At 34.0% G+C, this 24,008-nt stretch overlaps 1 protein-coding gene across 6 annotated transcripts in view; it reads left to right on the top strand.

The window, feature by feature from the left end:
* The window catches only part of AFG1L (AFG1 like ATPase), a 194,925-nt gene that overhangs the window by 137,431 nt on the left and 33,486 nt on the right, over positions 1–24,008 (top strand). For all 6 annotated transcript variants that reach the window (XM_070450003.1, XM_070450004.1, XM_070450002.1 and 3 more), the window contains exons 9-10: positions 15,644–15,714; positions 15,971–16,071. In XM_070450003.1, coding sequence (XP_070306104.1) covers positions 15,644–15,714; positions 15,971–16,071 — 172 coding nt within the window. The remainder of the gene's footprint in view (positions 1–15,643; positions 15,715–15,970; positions 16,072–24,008) is intronic.

Genomic DNA, 24,008 nt, shown 5'->3' with positions numbered 1-24,008 from the left:
TGTTATATCAGGCTTATTATACTATTGTTGTCTTTATGTGTATATATGTGTGAGATTTTCCACAATAAAAAGTTTTTTTTGGAAAAAGGTTCAAATTTTCTCTATTTTTTCTGATTATGCTAGTGAGAGTTTTATTAATCCATTCATCTTCTCAGAGAAATAGCTTTTGTTTTATTGTCTCTATTGCTTTATGTTTTATTGATTTCTTTTCAGTGTCAATAATTTCCTTTGCTGTGCAAAAGTTTTTAAGTCTAATTAGGCCCCATTTGTTTGTTTTTACTTCTATTTCCTTTGCTCTAGGAGATTGATCCAAAAAACTATTGCCATGATTTATGTCAGTGTGTTTGGCGTATGTTTTCTTATAGGAGCTTTATAGTTTCTGGTCTTACATTTAGGTCTTTAATTCATTTTGAGTTTATTTTTATATATGATGTGAGAAACTGCTCTAACTTCATTCTTCTACATACTTTGCCTATTTTTAAATTGGATCATTTGTCTTTTTATGATTGAATTTTGAATGTTCTTTATGTATTCTAGATACAAGTCCCTTGTCAGATATATGATTTGCAAATATTCTCACATTCTGTTTTTTAAAAATTTTCTTGATGATGTCTTTGAAGCACAAAATTTTTTTTTTCATTTATTTTTATTAGTTGGAGGCTAATTACTTTACAATATTGTAGTGGTTTTTGCCATACATTGACATGAATCAGCCGTGGATTTACATGTGTTCCCCATCCTGAACCCCCTTCCCACCTCCCTCCCCTCCCCTTAAATTTTAAAATTTTAATTAGGATCAATGTATTTTTTCTTTTGTTGCTTATGCTTTTGATGTGTCACATTTGAGAAACTGTTGTCTAATTCAGGGTCACAATAATTTTTACCTATATGTTCTAAGAGTTTTACAGTTTCAGCTCTTATATTTGTGTGTTTGGTTAATTTCAAGTTATTTTCACATGTGGTGCGAAGTAGTGGTCTATCTTCTTTCTGTTGCATGGAGATACTCAGTTACCTTAGTACTGTTTGTTGAAAAGAGTATTCTTGCTCTGGTGAATTGTATTGACCTCCTTTTTGAAAACTGACTGACTGTAAACATAAAGGGTTATTTCTGGTCCCTCATTTATATTCCATTGATCTATTTGTCTAACTTTATGTCAATACTACACTGTCTTGATTGCCATAACTTTGTTCTAAGTTTTGAAATTAGGAAATGTGAGTCCTCCAGCTTTGTTTTGTTGTGTTTTCGAGATTGTTTTGGCTATTCTGAGGCCTTTGAATTTCCATATGAATTTTAGGATCAGCTTGTCAAATTCTGCAGAGAAACCATCTGTAACTTTGATAGGAATTGTGTCAAATTTGTAAATCACATTGGGGATATAACATTAAGTCTTCTGATCCATGAACATGTAATGTTTTATTCGTTTCCTAGGGCTGCCATATGAAGTACTCCTAACTGAATATCTTAGAAAGTAGAAATTTATCCTCTCGTTCTGGAGATTAGAAGTCTGAAATCAAAGTGTTGGCAGTTTGGTTCTTTCCGGGCAGTATGAAGGAGAATCTGTTCCATGCCTCCGGTAAAGTTCTTGATTTGTCAGTGCATTGCTCTGGTCTCTGCCTCTAGCTTCATATGATATTTTCCCTATGTGTGTGTGTTTCCAAATTTCTTCTTCATGTAAGGACACCAGTTACCATATTAGGGACCACCCTAATCCAGTATGATTGCATCTAAACTTATTTACATTTGCAAAGAGCCTAGATAAGATCACATTCACAGATATTGGGGGCTAGTGCTTTAACATCTTTTTGAAGGACACAGTTCAACTCATAACAGCTATCTTTCCATTAATTTTGGTCTTCTTTGGAAGTGGAAGTGTTAGTTGCTCAGTTGTGTCTAACTCTTTGTGATCCCATGGACTGGGGCCCACCAGGCTCCTCTTGTCCATGGAATTTTCCAGTACTGAAAGAGTATTGGAGTGGATAGCCATTCCCTTCTCCAGAGGATCTTCCCGACCTAGGGACTGAACCCAGGTCTCCTGCATTACAGGCATATTCTTTACCTCTGAGCTCCCAGGGAAGCCCCTGGGTCTTCTTTAATTCCTTTCAATGATATTTTAAGTTTTCAGTGAATAAAATTTGCAAATATTTTATTAAATTTATTAAAAAACATTTTATTCTTTTTGAAACTGGCATAAATGAAATTGTTTTCCTAATTTCATTTTTGGTTTCTTCATTTTTACAATTTAGGAATGTAATTGATTTTTGCATATTGCTCTTGAAGCCTGAAGCCTTGCTAAACTCATTTATTTGTTCTAATATTTTCCAGTAGATTCCTTAGAATTTTCTAAATATAAGATTATGTCACCTGGAAATAGAGACAGTTTACTTTTCCCTTTCTAATCTGAATGCCTTTTTATTTTTCTTGCCTAAATTTCCTGTCTAGAACCTTCAGTGAAATGTTGAATAGAAGTGGTATATTCTGTTGTAAAGAATGGACACCCTTGTCTTATTCCTGAGCTTGAGGGAAAGACTTCAGTATTTCACCATTAATTATGCTGTTAGCTCTGCGTTTTTCACAGATGCCCTTTATTAGATTAAGGACATTCCCTTCTGTTCCTAGTTTTTGAATGTTTTGTCATTAAGAAGTGTTGGATTTTGTCAAATACATTTTCTGTTTGTATTGATAAGATCGTGTGGATTTTGTCCATTATCCCGTTGATGTGGTATATTTTATTAATTGATTTTTGGATTTTAAATCAACCTTGCATTTCTTGGATAAATCTCACTTGGTCATGGTGCATGTTCTGTGCTTAGTAATGTCTGACTCTTTGCAACCCCATGGACTGTAGCCCACCAGGCTCCTCTGTCCGTGGGGATTCTCCAGGCAGGAATACTAGCGTGGGTTGCCATGCCCTTCTCCAGGAGATCTTCTCAACCCAGGGATCGAACCCAGTCTCCCACACTGTAGGTGGATTATTTACCATCTGAGCCACCAGTGAAGCCTCAGTCATGGTGTACAATCCTTTATATACATTGCTGGATTTAGTTTGCTTGTATTTTGTTGAGAATTTCTGTGTTTATATTCATGAGATATATTGGTCAGTAGTTTTCTGTTTTGGTGATGTCTTTGTCTGATTTTCCTGTCAGGGTAATACTGGCCTCATAGAATGAGTTTTGAAGAATTCCCTCCTGTTCTATTTAGATTTTATCTTTTTTCTTGAGTCAGCTTCAGTGATATGTGCCTTTCTAGGAATTTTCCCATTTATTGAAGTTACCTATTTTGTTGGTACAGTTGTTAATATTATTCCCTTATAATTCTTTTTTATTTCTATAAGGTTGGTAGTAATGTCCTCTCTTTCATCCCTGATTTTGATAATTTTAGTTTTCGCTCTTTTCTTTAGCTAAAAGGTTGTCCATTTTATTCACCTTTTCAAATAATTAACTTTTGGTTTTATTATTTGCTCTATTATTTTTGTAATCTTTACTTCATTAATTTCCACTCTAATCTTATTATTTCTACTTGTTTTAGATTAATTTTCTAAGAGTCTTAGGGTAGAAAGTTAGACTGTTAGTTTGAGATTTTTCTTCTTTTTTAATGTAGGCATTTATAGCTATAAATTTACCCATAAGCACTACTTCTGCTGCATCTCATAAGTTTGGTATATTATGTCTTCATTTTCTTTGTTTCAAAGTATTTTCTAATTTTCTTTTTCTTTTCTTTTTTTGACCCATTGGTTACTTAGGAGTGTGCTGTTTTATTTCCACATATTTGAATTTTCCAAATACGTCTCCGTTACCAATTTCTAATTTCACTCTACTGTGACTAGAGAATACCCTGCATAATTTCAATTCCTTTTAATTGAAAAATTGTTTTATGGCATAGGATATGATCTTTCTTTGAGAATGTTTCATGTGCATTTGAGAAAAATGTATATTTCTTGGTTATCGAGTAGAGTGTTTATGTATTAGTCTAATTTGTGTATAGTGTATTCAAGTCTTATTATTTCTTGTTGATCTTCCCCTTAGTTGTTCTATCTACTATTGAAAGTTGGATATTGAAGTTTCCAAACTATTACTGTTGCATTGTCTATTTCTCCCTGCAGTTATGTCAGTTTTTGCTTCATGAATTTTGAGGGATTTGTTTCTAGGCACATATATATTTATAATTGTTATATCATCCTGATGGATTGATAGTTTTATTATTATAAAATGTTCCTTTTAGTTTCTAATCACATTTTTGTTGTTTTAAAGTCTGTTTTGTCTGATATTTATAGTGGTTGCTTTTTTCATGATATGGCTTTTTTCATCCTTCTGTTTTCAACCTATTTGTATCTTTGAATGTAAAGTATATCTTCTGTAGATAGCATATAGTTGGAACTCACTTTTATACCCAGTCCCATCAATCTCTGTCCTTTGTTTAATTCACTCACAAATTATGTTATTACAGATATGATTGGATTTACATTGGCTTTTACTTTTATGTTTCATGACTTTCTTGTTTCTCTGTTCTTCCTTTACTTATTTCTCTTACATTAAGTACATCTTTTTAGTGTAACATTTTCATCCTTTTAATGATTTTTCCATTATATTTTTGGTCATTTTTTAGTGAAGAACTTCTATCTCTTTGAAATGTATAAAATATAATGTTTCATTCAAACTGAAATATCTCAAATTCAAAATGAAGTATTGTGTGTTGCTATGTTTTGATAATTAAAATGTCAGTAATAGTAATGAATCTTTAAGGCCACCTGTAGGGGAAAAGATAATTGATTCTCAAAAGTAGTTTACACAGTAGTGTCTTTGCATAAGAACTCCTATTGATATTTTATCTATGAGTGTGACATTGCAAGCTTGCAACTGTATACTAGTAAAATATAACAGTAACAGTTTTCTGCTCTATGTACTATAGGACATAGCCAGGTAGGCCATTTATTATGTCTTTCAAAAATCACAAAATTGTCATATTTGGCATAATTTAGATGTACATTGAAATGTATTAATTAATTTTATATTAACATAAGGACTCCTGAATTAAAAATTAATGTCTAGGATTTGAAATTTGAATATTTGAAATATTTGAAACAGCAGCAAAAGAAGTCCATCTTCTATATATTACAGTATCAGTTTCCATTAGTCAGCTCAGCATACCTTTTATCATCTATCCATTTATTGAACTGTAATTTAACAGTAGCATATTACAGTGTTTGTTTTTCAGCAGGCTAGACAGGTCCAGAATGGAGCTGGCTCACCATTTCCAGCTAAACATATTGAAAAAAATGTTCAGTTGTATGACTGTATTCATCTAGTAAAGTGTAAATAGGCTATAGATACAATATGTACATGAGTAGATAATATATATACTTACACATATAGAAGTACAGAGGAAAGTTGCTAACTTTCCTTAGAATTCTTTATCTTGTTATTTCATCTTCAAATATATCACATACATAAGTAAAAATCTTCAACATAAGTCAAGCTGATCTGGCAAAAGTCTATGTCTTTAGTTACTTTTGCTGTGTACCTTTTTTTTTTTAACCTATTGAAACTCTCTGGCCTCTTTTTCTGAGGTGGATGTGACTGTCTTCTTCACTTAAACAGGAGTTAGAGATTCTTATTCTCCAGCTTCCTTTTTGTTTTTATTGTTGTTGCTTAAAATGTTCAATTATTTTAGCCTTTCTGAAAGTTTAAGAAAAATAATTATTTTTGGATCTACCAAGTTGCAGTTTTACATGTTACACCATTGATTTATTTGTGGGCAATGTAATATATAGATTTAGTAGAAATATTATATGGAGAGTGGGACTGAGAAGGAGGGTTGAAGGTCTGGAATTTGAGAGTTAAAGGCCCTAGATCCTGCTTGCTTGCATTATACATAGGTCAAGATTAATGGAACCAGTTAAGTTACTCTCCAGGTGATTGAGAAGGGTGGGAAATTTAGAGACTGAAATGGATCTCTGCACAATCAATTAAGTCTTTGAGTGATTGGGAGGAAGATAAATACTAGGACAAAATCCATCCTAACAACTGATTCTGTTATGTAAAACAAACCTACAGGATTTGAAATGCAACCAAGTCTGTTTTATATTAAGGCGAGTATAAACCAACTTAATCTTAGACCTGCCTCCAGCCCCAGATTATGTTTGGTATGAGCACAAAGAGCCGTACAGCGTGAATGCACAAGGAATCAGTCGAGTGAGAAGGCTCACTGCCAGGGAAGCTTGGCACAAGAACTCTAAGAGGAAGGGGAAATTTCTCCCTCGTTGAATCAACTTTGGCTCTCTGGAATAGAGAACATGAAGAGAGAGGGACCAAGGAAAGCCAATTCTATTCTACTTGTTGATACCTTAACAAGCTGTTGATTTTTAAAGGGGGATAAAGGGGCAAAGTGTGGGTAGCATTCTGTTCCTCTGAGTCAATCCTAATGAAGTAGGAGGTTCTTGAAGAAATTAATTTCCATTTAAATTCATGTGTGACCCTCTTCTAGAAACCTCCCCTTGTTTTAGAATTTTTGTTGAGAATTTTAAACAATTCAGCAGCAATAAGGTCTTTTTTGACATACTCTTATTTCTTGAGTGTAAGTTTTATGTTGAATACCTGATTTTAGCCATAGAAATTTTCTCAAAATTGAGATGACTGATTACTCTCCTCTTTGTTTACTAACTTATTATGGAAAAATAAATCACAATTCTCATACTTTCAAAGCAGTCAGGCTTTTAATCCTGGATTCCTATAGTTGTTGATGCCAAATTTCCTGGCAATGAAATAGTGGTCGATTCCAGGGCTTTTCTGACTTAAAGACACAGTAGTTCTGCTTGACAGAAAATAGAAACCTGCCCCTCTACCACAGTTTCTGAGCCTGACAAAAAAGTGACAGAAGCAAAAAATGGGTGGATTTTACCCAGGGCATTTAGAACAGAGGAAAAAATCTGTGCTCTGCTTGGGTCCCTCATACTCCGACCCCTGCCAAGAAAAAACACTGGGAAAGAGTGACTCTGCTTCTTCAAATTTGACTTAGTTCTCTGACCATGGTCACCTTTTGATTATCTGTGAGCAGATTTTCTGTTTTGCATCTCATCTGCTCACCCCCACTGATGGGGCAGTTATCCACAATTAGAAGTCCCTTAAATTCTTTATCCCTACTCACTTGTCGGAGCTTATGTTTCTGTCTTCCCTTATGACAGAAAAGAGAATATGATTCAGAGCATCTGAGCTTAATTCCTGTATTTTCTCCTGATCGTTTTGATGCTACTCAAGTCACTCTTCTTTAAGCTATGCCTCTGTGGTTAAAACTGAACTACACAAAGCTGAGCAGAACACATTCTTCCATCCATGTGACATGATATTCTTATAGCCCCAGAAGAAAATTCTGAATTTAGCTCCCCTTTTACACTGAAAAAAAATTATGTTTAATTTAGTGCTATCTTTATGCTGTAGCTTTTCCATGCAACTGCTTTTGACTACCAGGCTTCATCCCTCCTCAGTTTTACTGGTTAGGCTGGAATACTTTCAAGTATGTTTGTAATTTGAGAGTAATTTTAATCACTATTTGTATTTTATATAGTCTATATCCTTGTGTGGTTTTTGTACATTTGTTTTCTGAATATACCTGTTGACAACCTTGCGTTGTATGTTCTAAACACTAGTTTTGTTTTGTTTGTTTTTTTAAAGCTAGCTGACCCTTATCCTTTATTGGAGGTTCACAGACATGATTGTATTTCTGAGAATAGATTTTTAGTGTAAGACAATGCTGCTGTTTTTTTAAATAGTTTCACTGGAAAACTAAAGGGGGTCCTGGAGTTGCAGAATCACTGCTGTTACTCTTGTTTTTCTCCATTATAAATGCATCTACCCCCACTCCCCCTTTTGGAAGTTAGACGTTTTTCTCTGGTTGAAATTTTGATAATAAAGTTACATTCTTGAAATTTACTACTTAAAAAAATTCAAGCAATCTTAGGAGTTTTTAAGATTAGATTTAAAAATTTTCACATATATTATAAAGACATTTTACCAAGAAAATGCTTCTCGATTAACTATTGCAGTGATTAAATCATATTTGTATTTTTATTTCATTTCTAAAAATAATTTGAGGCAACTTAGATTAAAATTCTTTATCATATGTCTACCATAATCACTAAAATGGAATATAAGGAGAATACCAAGTGTTGGCAAGGATGTGGAACAAGTAGAACTTTTTGTGCACTGCAAGTGTGGGAATAAATTGCTTCAACTCCTTTGGAAAGCTGCAGTATCTTCAGTAGATACTGGTAGTATCTACTAAGCTGAATGCAGATTTAGCCTATGAATAGCAATTCTACTCCAGCAAACATGTATAAGAAGTTTACCAAAAGGCTCATACTAGAATGTTCACAGTAGTGCTATTCATAGTAGCCCCAAACTATAAATTACGCAAATGCTTATTGTTAGGGATTGAATTGTGTTCCTCCAAAATTCATAATTGAAGTCCTAACCCAACTGGGACTGTATTTGGGGGTAGGACCTTTAAGGAGGTAATTAATTACCTGAGGTCATATGGGTGAAACCCTCATCTCATAGGACTGGTGCCTCTATAAGAATAGGAAGAGACACTAGAGGAAAGACAATGTGAGGACATAGCAATGAGATGGCCATGTGCAAGCCAAGATGAACTTCAAAAGCAATGAAACCTGACCACAATTTGATCTTAAGACTTCCATCTTCCAGAACTGTGATAAAATACATTCTGTTGCTTAAGCCACCAGTCTGTGGTATTCTTTTGTGGCAGCCCTAGCAGACTAATACACTCATCAACAGTAGAATAATAAATTGTGGTGTTTTAATGCAATAGAATATCACCATACAGAAAAAAAAAAAACTACTACATATCAATAAGGATGAATCTCACATAATATTGAGTAAACAAAACCAGACACTTGCTATTAAAGGAAATGAATTTATATGAAGCAATATATATCCTAATACCCAAGTTGAAAATGATTCAGGACACACTGTCATTGATTTGATCAATATCAGTGCAAAATGAAAGACATTTTCCTATGCCTGGAATATTTATTAACCAGAAAAGGTAATTAATACTATGTGTTTTAAAAAGCCTTTAAAAATAATAAATATAAAAAATTTAAAAAATGATGACTCACATATTAAATTTCTTATGTATTTAAATTTTAAAATACTTTTGTTTTTTTGTTATTGTTTTTTGTTTTGTTTTGTTTTTAATATTGGGATTCATCTTTATTTATTTTTTTCCCAATTATTTTTATTAGTTGGAGGCTAATTACTTTACAATATTTTAGTGGTTTTTGCCATACATTGACATGAATCAGCCATGGATTTACATGTAAATTTTAAAATACTTTTGTTTAGCATTTATTTTGTGTAAATATTTCCTTCTGATGTTTTCTACTATCATAAGTCTTTATCAGGTAAAGATCATTTTTATACTGTTGAAATATATAATCTTGTCATAGTATATAGACTTATACTAGTGATAAGCCTTGAATTTATTATTATTATGGAGTTTTTTGGGTTGAAAACTGCTGAAACTTTTAGTATAATCCTATAATAGAAAAATGATTCATTGTTTATTATTATGGACACTCATTATTTGAGGACACATAAAGTATTGTGATAAATACAGAGTTACTTAGGATTTTGGAAATTTTCCAGATTGATATCTTTTGGCAATTTAGAAACACTTTTTCTGAAATTCCCCCTGACTTTCCAGTGCTATGATTAACAGCTACTCTCCTCTGGTTCTTCATGCTTTAAGGACGGTCGGTTTTCTATTGGGATTTTAGTTGCCCTGAGCAGTACTGATTTTATTGTCTTTAGTCTGAAAGCTATAAAAATGAGTAGCATGCCATTCCGCCCTTCTCCCAAGGGTGGGCTTCTTCTAGAATCTCCCTGCTTCTGTTCACTTCCCAGTGCCTTCGGGTTACCTATTCTTGTCCCTTGTGCAGTGTTTACAGCCGTCATCATCAGGAGAGTCAGTTAGGGCAGAGCTTCATCCTCCAAGCAGTGTAACTCTTCTCTGTTCTGATAGAGCACACCTTCCACTATCTTCCTGAGAAGACCGCATGGGAAATATATACTTTTGAGGGCTCATCTGTCCAAAAATGTCCTTATTTTATTTGATTAATAATTTGGGCATGAATAATTTGACAATAATTTGACATAATAATTTGAATATTCCCTTCCAAACTTCTAAGCACTATACCATTATCTTTACATTTCCATTATTGCTGTCGTGAAGTTTGATGTGAAAGTTTCTTGATCTTTTATGTTTGGCCTGTTTTTCCCTTTGAAATTTTTTAGGATTTTTTTCTTTATTCCTACTTTCCTGAGACTTGATAATGTGCCTTAGAATGTTTTTTTCCTCCCCTTCTTTGTGCTTGGTGGTCACTGGATTCTTTCAGTTTAGAAAATCATGTCCTTCAGTTCTAGAAAATTTAATTTTCTTTTTTCTTTGATAATTTGATTCTTCATTCCCCCTACCACCCCAGACTTTAGAATGACTCCCAGTTAGATATTGACCCTTCTGGGTTTATCTTCTAATTTTTTATTTTCTATTTTATTTTCCATCTTTTTTCTATTTCTGCTATATTTTCTGAAATATTACTTCAAACTTTTCCCTTAAATTTCTCTTTTTTTAGCTTTTTATTTTGTATTGGGATATAGCCAATTAACAGACAATGTTCTGATAGTTTCAGGTGATCATTCCCTAAATTTCTTATTTAGCATTCATTATTCAGAGCTCTTCTTAGGCCCCAATTGTCCTTTTGGTTTGTAGCATTTATGCAATGCGATGTGCCTATATAAAAGGCATATTAGAATATAACTTTCCCCTTTTGGTCTCTGTAATTTTTTCTTCCCTTCCTCCAAGATCCTTTTCTCTGTTTCTTTATGTGATTTTTTTTCTTTTATCCTAGAGGATTTCCTTAAATGCCTAGAAATGCTTTTGTTGTCTGTTCACCTTAAGAATGAAGCTGATTAGAAGTTTGTGTGCTTAGAAGGGGTTTTATTGATTGGTGGACTTAACTAGAGGGTAATAAGGTAGCAGGTCAGGTTTTCCATTGAAGAACCCCCAAATGTCAGTATCAGCAGGTCTTTTTTCTTTTTTTTTGGCTATTCAGTTTCCTCCAGAAAGTTGTCTCCAGTCTTTCTGTCTACTTCTTGGGATGGAAGCTTCTTGGACTGGTAGGGTTCTGAATGCTGAAGAGGTAAGGACTGTTGGTTTCGTTGTTTACTTTGAAGAATTGCAGTTCAGTGTCTTTCAACCTTTCTTAGTGTTAAAACTGTCCCAGACAGTAAATGTACTTGTTTCAGCTGGAGTGGAGGTGTTATAGGAGTCTGGCTGTCCAGGTGAAAAGAGGGAATCTAAGGAACTGCCTTTGTGTTATTTTCAGATAATGCTCTTGTCTCCAGCCTGACCCTCACCTGTATCTTTGAGTACATCTAGTTCTGCCAAACCTTTGGTGGTGGTGGTGGTGGCGCGGGGTAGGGGGTGGGTGGGGGGGTGGGGGTGGTGGGGGGTGGTGAGGGAGGCTGTTGTGAGAAATGAATTGCTTCATCTCGGCTCACCTCCTACCTTCTGATTTCCTAGTCTACTAAGGTCCTGCTCATCGAAAGCAATGTCAGTCTTTCCTTCTTCTAGGCCTCCCTTATCTTTCTTTGTGATATTCTTAGAATCACTTTCCCTCATCCCTTGTTTTTGGGGGAGTAAATCACCCTCTTCTCTCCTAAAGGGAAGGGGGTGGGAAAAGGCTTTTATCACAAATATGAGACACAAAAGCCAGCGATTCCTGATCTTCTTTCCCCTCCTTCTAAAGACACTATGATGTGGGGAATAGAGGGGATGGTAGAGGTGCATGATATTTGCAATAGGCCTGGTTATTCTCATGATTTGACACAGGGGCAAGAGCCTGAATCCAGTTATTGGTGGCTTATTGGTGGTTCTTTCTAGCAATTTGGGGGGTACTTAGCACTTCTACCCATCAATTTTGAGCCTTAATTACAATTCCAGGACAAGAGGGTAAAATTGCATATAATGATCTATTGTATAAGTGGATCCAAATGTACTTCAAATTCCCCATTGTTGGACATTTAGGTTCTTTGCACTTTAAAAAGAATTTATGTCTTTATTTTTGGTTGGGATAGGTCTCCCTTACTGTGTGTGGGCTTTCTTTAGTTGTGATGAGTGGAGGCTACTCTTTGTGGTGTCAGGCTTCTCACTTTGATGGCTTCTCCTGTTGTGGAGCAAAGGCTCTGGGCTCAGGGGCTTCGGTAGTTGCAGCACATGGGCTCAGTAGTTTTGGTTCCTGGGCTCTAGAGTGCAGGCTCAGTGGCTGTGATGCATGGGCTTAGCTGCTCCCCGGCGTGTGGAATCTTTCTGGACCAAGGATCCAGCTCATGTCCCCTGTGTTGGTAGGTGGACTGTTATCCACTGTACCACCAGGGAAGCCCTCTTTTGTACTTTTTGTGATACTAGCAGTGTCACAGTGAACATCCTTACAGTCATTAACTGTTATTATTTACACATGAGATTCCTATGAGTGGAATAGTGGGGTGATACGATATGCATGTTTTTAATGCTTTTATTACATATTATCTGGTTGCCTTGAACTCTTGTACCAATTTTACATTCTATGGTACATGAGAAGGTTCTTTTTCTCCTTATATATGCTTGTTCCAGCTATTTTATCTTTTTCCTTATCTCTGCCAGTTTGGATAAAAGAATGGTCTCTCATAATTTTACATTGCATTTTTATCACTAGTAAGAATGAACCACTTTACATATGTGTTTTGCCCACTGAGCTATTTTTTTTAATGCCATTTGCCTGTTCAGGTCCTTTGACAGTTTTTCTATTGGAGTATTCAATTTTTTATATGTTAGAGCTTTTAATATATTGAAAATATTAAATGTATGCCATAAATGTTGTCACTGTGTTTCCCAGTTTGATGTGCCTATGTATTTTATTTATAATACTTTCCATTATACAAAAAATTTAAAATTTTATGTATTCAGATCTTAGATAAAATGACCTATTTCTCTGAGTTTCATTTTTCTCTTTAATAAAAATGTGATAATAATACATACTACATGGCAAGTGGGGATGGTATAGGTAAACTCATTGCTGCATTATAGATGTTCAACAAATGATAGCTTTTTTTATTCCATGTGTGCACATTGAAAATATTCAGAATCATCCAAATTTTTTACTAGAATTAAAAACCATACTCAGGATGTTTAAACCAGGTATATATGAACATGAATGTTAAGTAAAACTATCTTTTAGGCTGGTAGAGACAGGTAAACTTTAATTTCTCTTGTTACTTGTCTAATTTTTATTCTTAAAAAAATTGATGAGCTCTGACTGATGCATCCTCTTAAGTAAGAAAATCTGAAGTCTGAATGGAAGGTGAGAAGACTAGTGTTTTCTTGTAAGTTATTGTTAAGGAATTATGAATATATTCATTTCTGATAATGACTTCTTTCATTGCATGTTTACTTATTATCAACATAGATACATCTGATAAAACCAAAATCACACACTAGCTCATTCTGCTGTTAAACAATATGAAGATAAGGTTTCTATCATCCAGAAAGTCAGCAGAACTTATTCCCCGAGGTCAAGTGCAAGTTGGCCTTAGGTGGATAGCAGTCTGTTCAGTTGTGAGCTTATATAAACTGCTTTTATAAATGTTATTTTTAGACTAATTTATAACAATAAAAAATTTTATTTTAGGTGTTATAACTTCTAAGCAATCTTTTATGATAATATAATGGATTTCTTATACAATGCTGTTATAATAAAAATAATTTTGTCATTTCACATATACTTCTACTATAAATAAAATCACTTACAGTAATTTCATAGATGTGGCCTAACTAAAGTCTAGTGAGCCATATTTTAATATTATAGTATATTTGAGCATAGAATAAAAAAAAATCACCACTGAGGAAGTTTATAAGAAATTGTTTACCAAGTATGCTTTTAGGAATATAACTATCTTCCATTTTGGTTATTTCTCCAAATTCATTTTTCCCTCTTTATTGGGTAACATGCCTAACATAAGGACAGGGTAACTTTCTGAAAGCCATCAGATGTCCTGGGTTGTCGACATTGCTCTCTTCTTTATATATCCTGTAAAATGTCTCCCTTCTCCATCAGTTGTGTGTGTATACGCCACTATTGCAAGGTGGAGATGATTCCAAATGAATCCCTGTGAATGATGTTGGCAAAGCCATCTAAACATACATGTGCTTGATGTGGGCACTGACATTTATGTTGGTTTGTAGGATTTCTTTGTACCTTCAAAATTATTCTCTCTATAATCACTCTTTCTGTAGTGTCATTGTATTCCTTAATACAGCTCTATTCAATTATCATACAAGGCTTTATATAAGTCAAATAGCATTCCCCTTCAAAGCTAACCATTGCAAATGATATTTTAAAGATCCTTGAGGTGGAGTGGTTACTACTTGAAATGTGACAGTTCCAAACTCTTCATAGTGACTGTGCACTTTGTTGCATTTTAAAGACATTTACTGTAGAACATTTGAAGAATCAGGTGCTTGTGTGTTAAATGCCTGCCACCTGACAATTATCTCAAGGAAGAAATTATTTTGGTTTAGTTTAAACTTAATGTAAAGAAAAAATAATTTATGAGTTTTCAATAAGACTTTATTAAGACAGATTCCAGAACTGAGTTTAATTGCTTCCACACCTAGATAAGAGTGATTTGTGTGTCAAAATTAAGCATATTGGCAGGTCATCCTGTGTAAGTTTGTACATAGAGTTGAAGTAAACTTATATTTTCACTTGAAGTTTTTTTAACAGCATTTATTTCTTCTGCCAGTTATTTTAGTTTATTGACTGTTAATTTATCAACCCTTCTTTTAAAAAAAAGTGAGAGGAAAAAAGGCCATAGTATTATCACATTTGTATATGTGGGTTTCCTAAACCATATGGTGATTTCTAATTAGAATACAAAGGATTCTTTGAGGAGACTAACTTCATAGTATCTGCAATGGTGGGCATCACCGAAGAAGAGAGTTTTCTTGGCTTTCCAACAAGGACATTTTTGAGAGAAACTGTGTGGTCTGTAATTGTCCTTGTATTCGAAGTCTGATAAAGTTATTGATGTGCAGATCAAGTTGGTATTTTGAAGCAGGTAATTTAATTCTGGATGTTTGATCCTCTCAGTCAGTGGTTTGACTTGATTTTTTAAAAGGCAGCTTCAATATTTAATTTCACATGTACCCTCTCAGTAGAGATTTCAAAGGATACTTTGCTGGATCCTTGACTGCCTTGTCTATTTGTTCTTGTTTTGCATGCAAGAGAGAGCCAGAAGTCTTTCTTCTCATTGTGTACACATAGTATTAATGGATTTACTCTGCCTGTATCGTCTCATTACTGGAAACAGCCAGAAGCACAGAAGTCTTTCAGTGTATGCAAATAAGGCAGAATCATCTACCTGAGAGTTAATATTCTCTGCTTTTAAGTGTATTCTAAATCTAATGTTTGTATTTAGAGCATAACATCCTGTTCTTTTTTTTATAGGCAAAAAGCTAAGCAGGCTCAGGCAGCTGTTTGATGTTGGCTTCAAGTGTTATTAATTTCATATTCTATTATTCTTTTCACTGTAGCACAAGTGAAGCTGATGTGGAGGCTGTCATGGATAAGTTGTTTGATGAGCTGGCTCAGAAACAAAATGATTGTACGTAAGTTAATTTCTCTTGAAAGAGAATACATTTAGAACACAATGCCCAATCTCCACTGACCAATTAATAAGTTCCATTGCTGTATATGGGTTGATGCCACGCTCAAGTGGCAGTCATTGTATCAGCATTTTGTCTAATTTATGTGTTGAATCATGTGCTATTATTCATCAAGCTATGCATTTCCTATCTGTAAGAGATGAATTTTATAGTAATTATCCAGACAAGATTGAGTCTTTGTTCATGTTCCCATAGTAACTAGACCAAGGATTCTAAAAGTGCAAGGCAGAGAGCTGCGGCTGAATAAAGCCTGTGGAACCGTTGCCGACTGCACATTTGAAGAGCTGTGTGAGAGAGTGAGTATCCAGACACGTTCAGACTCAGTGGCCTTTTCACATGTTAAAATACTTCATATTTTCCTCTGTGCCTGTTTCAAATTTTAAAATGCAATTTACCAAGTCAGAACTGGTTTATTAGTCTCATTAAGAAATACTCATCTGTTTATGCCTATGTGCTTTTTATAGATATTGGCACAAAATTTACACTTAGAAGGGCTTTAACACAAAATTAGAAATACAGAGAGTGCTGTCAACTATTGCTGGAAGCAAAACCAAGATGGGCTTTAGGCATATTGTGTAAAAGTCAAACGTAAGAAAAATTTTTTTTAAAGAAGAGGTGAGGTTAGTATGTGGGGAAAGGAAGATGATGTGATACTACCATGATCCAGGGAGTATGATGTAAAAGAGTTTCCATTCCTTGTTCTCATGGATCCTCTGTTATTGTTATAATATCTGACCTATTTGGGTCAGGTTAAGGGAAGTGAATTTTTAATAGCTGTGACATCTGTATTATATAACAGTATGTCCAACAGAGAAAAAATTATATACACACATCTTCCTATAAATGAGAGAGACATTGATTACAGATTAATTATAGATATGAATTCTTTCTTTTAAAAGCTCTGGGAATTCTCAGTACTCAATGAGTATTCAGTTGACTATAAATCTTAAGAAAAACAAAGTCAATTAAATATAACTTTAAGCATAATACCTCGTTGTCATGTATAATTTATCATTCCAACTGGTCTCTCTGATTTATCTTGACTTTTAGGTAGCTAAAGAGGAATTATTTTTTAGGGAGAAGAGAAAATATTTTTTATACTTGCTAGCCATTTTATGACTACTTTTCTTAAAAACTAGTAACTTCATTACTTCTAAATTTGTAATTTTCAACCCAGAGAGATGAATCCAATCTATAGATGTTATCATAGTAATAAAACACTTCAAGACCCATAATGACTAGGATGAATTAGAATCCTCGGACAGGTTGATAATGTCAGTGTCTGGTTATGAAAGTCATTCTGGGTGATATGGATCCTTCATACTTCTATTGGATTAATCTCATCAAGGTCCTAATAACCTAATATCTTTAGGCATAATTTTATTAAGGCTTCCATTTAAGTTTTACTTACTTTGCTCGAGAAATAAACTTGAGAAAAATCATATATATCTGAGAAGCTTATCCTACTTCCATAGAAGGGGACCTAGTGAAGAAAGGGAAGGACAGATCAATTGTGTCTTGGGGTAGTAGGGCAAAGGTAGGTCCCTTAGAGCAACTACTGAGTTTTTATCTCTTTTTTTTCTATGTGCTCATTATTTCAGAATACTTAGTACCAGGAAAAAGTCACTAATCAGAGACTAAAATCTTCATAGTCTACTGTATGGGGGTTGTGAGGAAGAAGAGTGATTGGGACATTACCTTGAAAAATTAAGATACATAAAAATAATTATTTTTATCTTATTTGACAAAAATATGGATTATAATAGCAGCTAAGAACTAAATTCCTAAAATAAACAATGAACAAAGTACTATTTATTTTTTGGCATACCTTTCTTGACAAAATTTTAGGATGATAAAGTAATATATCTATGTTTCATAATTTGGTTGTTTGAGTACGTGGAAAGCCCTGTTTTAATTCATGAATATTTCAGTTACTTTCTTTTAAAGTTCTTATGGTGTCATTGTCCTTGTGAGTTTTTTCTTCTTCAAGTTAGCTAGATCTTCATTTGTCAGTTACTTAGCTTGAATATGTTTGCTTTATATCTGTTGTAATTGTGGGATACTTACTACATCAGACTGGATGACTGACATTGAATATTGACATGATAGGTTGGATTAAGCTAGTATTAAGCTGTGATGCAAGTTTGGGAAGGATTATATTTTTTTAAAATTGAAGTATAACTGACCTACTAATGTATTAGTTTCCAGTGTACAACATAGTGATTTCAATATTTTTATAGATTGCAAAATGATCACCACAGTAAGTCTAGTTAACACCTATTACCTTATATAGTTAAAAAAATTTTTTTTCTTGTGATGAGAATTTTTAAGATCTACTAGCAACTTTCAAATATGCAATATAATATTAATAATTATATTAATTATATTATTATTATTATTAATTATGTATCATGCTATACATTATATCCCTATGACTTATTTATTTTATAACTGAAAGTTTGTACCTTTTGACCTCTTTCACCCATTTTTCCCACTTCCCAAGCCCCATCGCTCACACCACCAATCTGCTGTCTGTAGGTATAAGCTTGTTTTCTTGTTTTGTTTTTGTATTTTGAGATTCCACATATAAGTGAGATCATGCAGTATTTGTCTTTCTCTCTCTGACTTACTTCATTTAGCATAATGCCCTCAAGGTCAATCCATGTTGTTGCAAATGGCAGGATTCCATTCTTTTTTATGGCCGAATAATATTTCAGTATGTAGGTATACCACTTTTCTTTCATTCATTGACTGGCACTTAGATTGTTTCCATGTCTAGACTATTGTAAATAATGCTGCAGTGATTATGTGGTGCATATTATAATTTCAAGTTTCAAGTCTTTATTTTCTTCAGATAAATGTTGAGAAGTAGAATTGCTGGATCATGTGGTAGTTCTATTTTTAATTTTTTGAGGAACCTCCATAATGTTTTCAATAGTGTTTGCACCAATTTACATTCCCACTGATAGTGTTCAAGGGTTCCTTTTTCTCTACATCCTTACCAACACTTACATCTTGTCTTTTTTATGCTAGCCATTCCAGCTGATATAAGGTGATATCTCACTGTGGATTTGAATTTCCCTGAGGATTAGTGACATTACACATCTCATGTATCTGATGGCCATCTAAATTTTCTTTGGAAAAATATCTGTTTAGATAATCTGCCCATTTTAAAATTGGATTTTATTTATTTATTTATTTTTTGCTATTGGATGAGTTCTTCATATATTTTGGATATTAACCCCTTATCAGATCTATGATTTGCAAATTTTCTTCCATTCAGTAAGTTGCTTTTTAATTTTGCTGATGGTTTCCTTTACTGTGCAGAAGTTTTTTAGTCTGATGTATTCCCACTTTATTTTTGATTTTGTTGCTTTTGGTTTTGGTGCTAGATTTAAAAAACATCACCAAGGCCTAGGTTAAGGAGCTTACTGCCCATGTTTTTTTCTAAGAGTTTTATGGTTCCAGGTGTTATCTTCAATTTTTCAATCCATTTAGAGTTAATTTTTGTGTATGGGGTAAGATAGTGATCAAGTTTCATTCTTTTGCATGTGGCTGTCCACTTTTCACACCATTTAATGAAGAGACTGTCCTTTCCCTATTTTATGTTCTTGGCTCCTTTGTCATTAGTTAATTGACCATATACATGGATTTATTTCTGGTTCTCTGTTCTGTTCCATTAATCTATGTACCTGGTTTCATACAAATATTATACTGTTTTGGTTACTGTAGCATTGTAATATAGTTTGAAATTGAGGAGCATGATGCCTACAGCCTACAAAAATTCTCAAGATTTCTTTGGGTATTCAGGCTCTTCTTTGGATAAATTTTTTGATTGTTTGTTCTATTTTTATGAAAAATACCATTGGAATTTTGATAGGGATTGCATTGGATCTGTAGATTGCTTTGGGTAGTGTGGACATTTTAACAATATTAATTCTTCTGATCCATAAGCATGGACTATCCTTTCATTTATTTGTATCTTCTTTAATTTCTTTCATTAATCTCTTGTAGTTTTCAGCAAATAGGTCTTTCCTCTTCTTAGTTAAATTTATTCTCAAGTATTTTTTATTCTTTTTGATGCAATTGTAAATCAGATTGTTTTCTTAATTTCTGTTTCTGATAGTTTGCTATTAATATATAGAAACATAACAAATTTTTGTATATGATTTTGTATCCCATGGCTTTGCTGAATTCTTTTTATTAGTTCTAACAGTTTTTTGGTGGAGTCTTTAGAGTGTTCTATATATGGCATGTCATCTGCAAACAGTGACAGTTTTATTTCTTCCCTTTCAATTTGGATGCCTTTTACTTCTTTTTCTTGCTTAATTGCTCTGGCTAGAACTTGCAGTACTATGTTGAATGAAAGTTCTGAGAGTAGGCATCTTTGTCTTGTTCTTGATCTGAGAGGAAAAACTTTTAACTTTTTGCCATCGAGTCTAATGTTAGCTATGGGCTTATTATATATGACCTTTACTATAATAAGATATATTACCTCTGTATCCACTTTTTTGAAAATTCTTATCATAAATGAATGTTGAATTTTGTTCAAATGCTTTTACTGAATCTCTTGAGATCATTAAATAATTTATATCCTTCATTTTGTAATTTAGTGTGTCCAAATTGACTACTTTGCACATGTTGAACCATCCTTGCATAACTGGAATAAATCCCAATCCTATTTTAATATTGTGTGATCCTTTTAATGTATTGTTGAACTTGGTTTGCTAGTATTTTGTTCAAGATTTTTGCATCTATGTTCATCAGAGATATGCATGCTCATTTGTGTCTGATTCTTTGTGACCACACGGACTGTAGCCCACCAGGTTTCTCTGTCTGTGATTATCCTGGCAAGAACACTGGAATGGGTTGGCGTTTCCTCCTCTAGGGGATCTTCCCAACCCAGGGATTGAACCTGTGTCTCCTGCATTGCAGGCAGATTCTTCACCACCCAGTCACCTGGGAAGCCATCAGGGGTATTGGCCTGTAATTTTCTTTTCTTATGACATCCTTGTCTGGTTTTGGTATCAGGATAATGCCAGCCTTGTTAAATGAATTTGGAAGTGTTACCTCTTGTATTGTTTAGAAAAGCTTGGGAAGTATTGGTATTAATTCTTCTTTGAATGCTTCATAGAATTCACCAGTGAAACTGTCTGGTTTTTTTATTTTGGGAGGTTTTTGATTTTTGATTCAATTTCACTGCTAAATTTGCTATATTTTTTTCATGATTGAGTCTTGGTACATTGTATGCTTCTAGAAATTTATCCATTTCTTCTAGGTTGTCAAACTTGTTGGTGTACAATTGTTCATGAGTCTCTTTTTAATTTAATTTTTAATTGAAGTATAATTGGTTTACAATGTTGTGCCAATCTCTGCTATACAGTAAAGTGACTCAAACACATGTAGACATTCCTTTTAAAAAAAAATTCTTTTCCATTATGTTTTATCACAGGATATTGAATATAGTTCCCTATGCTATATAGTAGGACCTTGTTATTTATCCACCTTATCTATGGTAGTTTGCATCTGCTAATCCCACACTCTGAGTCCTCCCCATCCCTCTCCCCCTGCCCCATGGAAACCACAAGTCTGTTCTTTGTGTCTGTGAGTCTGTTTCTGTTTTGTGGATATGTTTATTTGTGCCATATTTTAGATTCCACATATAAGTAATATCATATGGTATTTGTCTTTCTCTTTCTGACTTACTTCACTTAGTGTGATAATCTCTGGTTGTATCCATATTGCTGCAAATGGCATTATTTTCCTGTTTTTTGTGGTTGAGTAGTATTTCATTATATATAGGGACCGCATCTTCTTTATCCATTCATCAGCCAGACATTTAGGTTGTCTCCATGTTTTGGTTATTGTAAACAATACCACTGTGTACACATAATAGTCTCTTTGATCCCCTGTATTTCTGTGGTATCAATTGTAATGTCTCCTCTTTAATTTCTGGTTTTATTATTTAAGTCCTCTCTTTTTCTCTTGGTGAATCTAGCTACAGGTTTGTGAATTTTATGTTTTCAAACAACCAGTTCCTAGTTTTATCCATCTTTTCTATTGTCTTTGTAGGCTCTATTTTATTTATTTCCATGCTAATCTTTGTTATTTCGTGAAGGGATACATTTTAAAGTTTGTTTGTTTGTTAGTATTTTCTTGATATGATGATTTTGCATTTCTTTGCAACCCTTAAAACTGTGTCAGTTCAGATATTGAATACTTTGCAGGAAGAGGACTCCTGTACCCCTCCCAGCTCCAAGCACAGTTTCTCAGATCTGGAATTCTGCAAGTTAACATCTGGTCTTTTGGTACCTGTGGGATTCCCATTCTCTGCAAATCTACAGTTCAACACTATCCTGCCCAGAGAAAGTCTCAATTAGCAGATCCTTTAGTACCTTCATAGTAATAGTAGCAAACATTACCATGTACAGGCATCATTCTAAGTACTTTGTAGGTATTCATTAATTTAATACTTACAATAGGTAGGTACTATTATCCCAGTTTACAGGTGGAGAAATTGGGGCACCAAGATATTAAGTTACTTTCCCAAGGTCACATAGCTAGTCATTAGCAGAGCCCAAGACTTGAACTCCTTGGTAGTCTAGGAGTCAGATTCTGTGCTCTTAATCACTACAGTATATCTGAAATACTGTTCTGGAAAAATTTTACATCAAATCTTTAATATAATTCCAGTTCTACCATGAAGTACAATCAGGTACTTTGTGAATTGCCACATCTGAGCTAAACCTTAAGCCTTATGTAAAGCATGAAACTGGCTGGGGAGCAGATAGCCTCCAGTCTGAGAGACACGCCTCTCTGTTAGAACCTTGGTGTGGAACTGTCCAACTCATACCTTGGCATGTCTCCTGGGAATGGGCCCAGCTACTGATCTCTCCATCCTCCTAAAGGCAACCTCGGGCCTGTGCCTTCAGGATAGGGACCTCAAGCCTTAGGCAGCCTCATTCCTTTACTCCTTAGTAAAAAATATCATTTTTTTCCTCCCAATCATGATATGAAAAAAGTTGGGAAGCCTTGCCTTGGAGAACTGTGGGAAGGTAAAAGAGAATATGTTTGAATCATCTTTGTTCCCTGTCACTCCCTCCACATTAGAGCCGTGGTAAAGGAAAGTGGAGCAAATTCATTTCTTCAGACATGACATGAACTTAGGATTTTCTTTCCTTTCCTTGACATAGTTACTTGGCTTAATCACAGGGTAATGGAGAAGTCAGAAATATCATTAGTTAAGTCAATGGTGTTTGAAGTGTGGTTCTTAGAAGTCTACGGGCTAGAGACACTTTAAGAGGTCCTGGAGGTCAAAGCTCTCTATAATAATACTAGGATACTATTTGCCTTTTCCATTGTGGTGACATTTGCAGTAATAGTGCAAAAGCAATGGTGGATAAAACTGCTGGTGCTTTAGCATGAATCAAGGCAGTGGCACCAAACAATGTTATATTCTTCATTGCCCATGTACTTACAGTTCCACTCTAAAATGTCCTTGAAGAAGCAGTAAAAATGATTAATATTGTTAAACCTCAACTGTTGAGAACATGTCTTTTTAATATTCATTTTCATGAAGGAAGAATATATAAAGTTCTTCTGCTGTATTCCAAATATGAGGGTTGTCTTTAGTAAAAGCATTTGTGCAGTTGTTTGATTTGTTAGCTAAACTACCTACTTTTTTCATGGAACACCATTTTCACTTGGAGAAGGATAAGTGACAGACTATGGTTATTCAGGTTTGGCAGACATTTTCTCACAGTGTTTAACAGACATTTTCTTGAAAATGAATAAAGTAAAAAGTTCACTTCTTTCACTTGAAGAAAGCAATTACCAGTATTTGTTGCCAATGATAAAATTTGAGCAAACAAGTGGAAAGTAGAATTTTGGAAAACTTGTTGCTGCCACCATGAGCTTGGTATCTCTTCCCAGTTCTTAAGTATTTTTTTTTCCTGATAAGATTGATGGTGATATTAATAAAGTCTGGTATTGTATAATTCAAGAAGATATCCATAACTCTTTGAATGAATATTTTCCGGTAACCAATGTATACTCCTACAGAATCATGTACGATGAAGGTCCATTTAAAATGGAAGAAAGATTAATGGATTTTAATATAACAGAATTTTAAAACTTTGCTAATATTGTTTCATATTCTGCACTACAACATCATTTTAAAAATTACTTCTTGTCAAATTTAAAAAAAATTTTAAATAGACTTATTTTTTAGAAC

The sequence above is a fragment of the Odocoileus virginianus genome, chromosome 19, assembly GCF_023699985.2.
Source record: "Odocoileus virginianus isolate 20LAN1187 ecotype Illinois chromosome 19, Ovbor_1.2, whole genome shotgun sequence".
Lineage (NCBI taxonomy): Eukaryota > Metazoa > Chordata > Mammalia > Artiodactyla > Cervidae > Odocoileus > Odocoileus virginianus.
The sequence above is the reverse complement of the archived record's forward strand: the minus strand, read 5'-3'. Positions and strand labels throughout refer to the sequence as shown.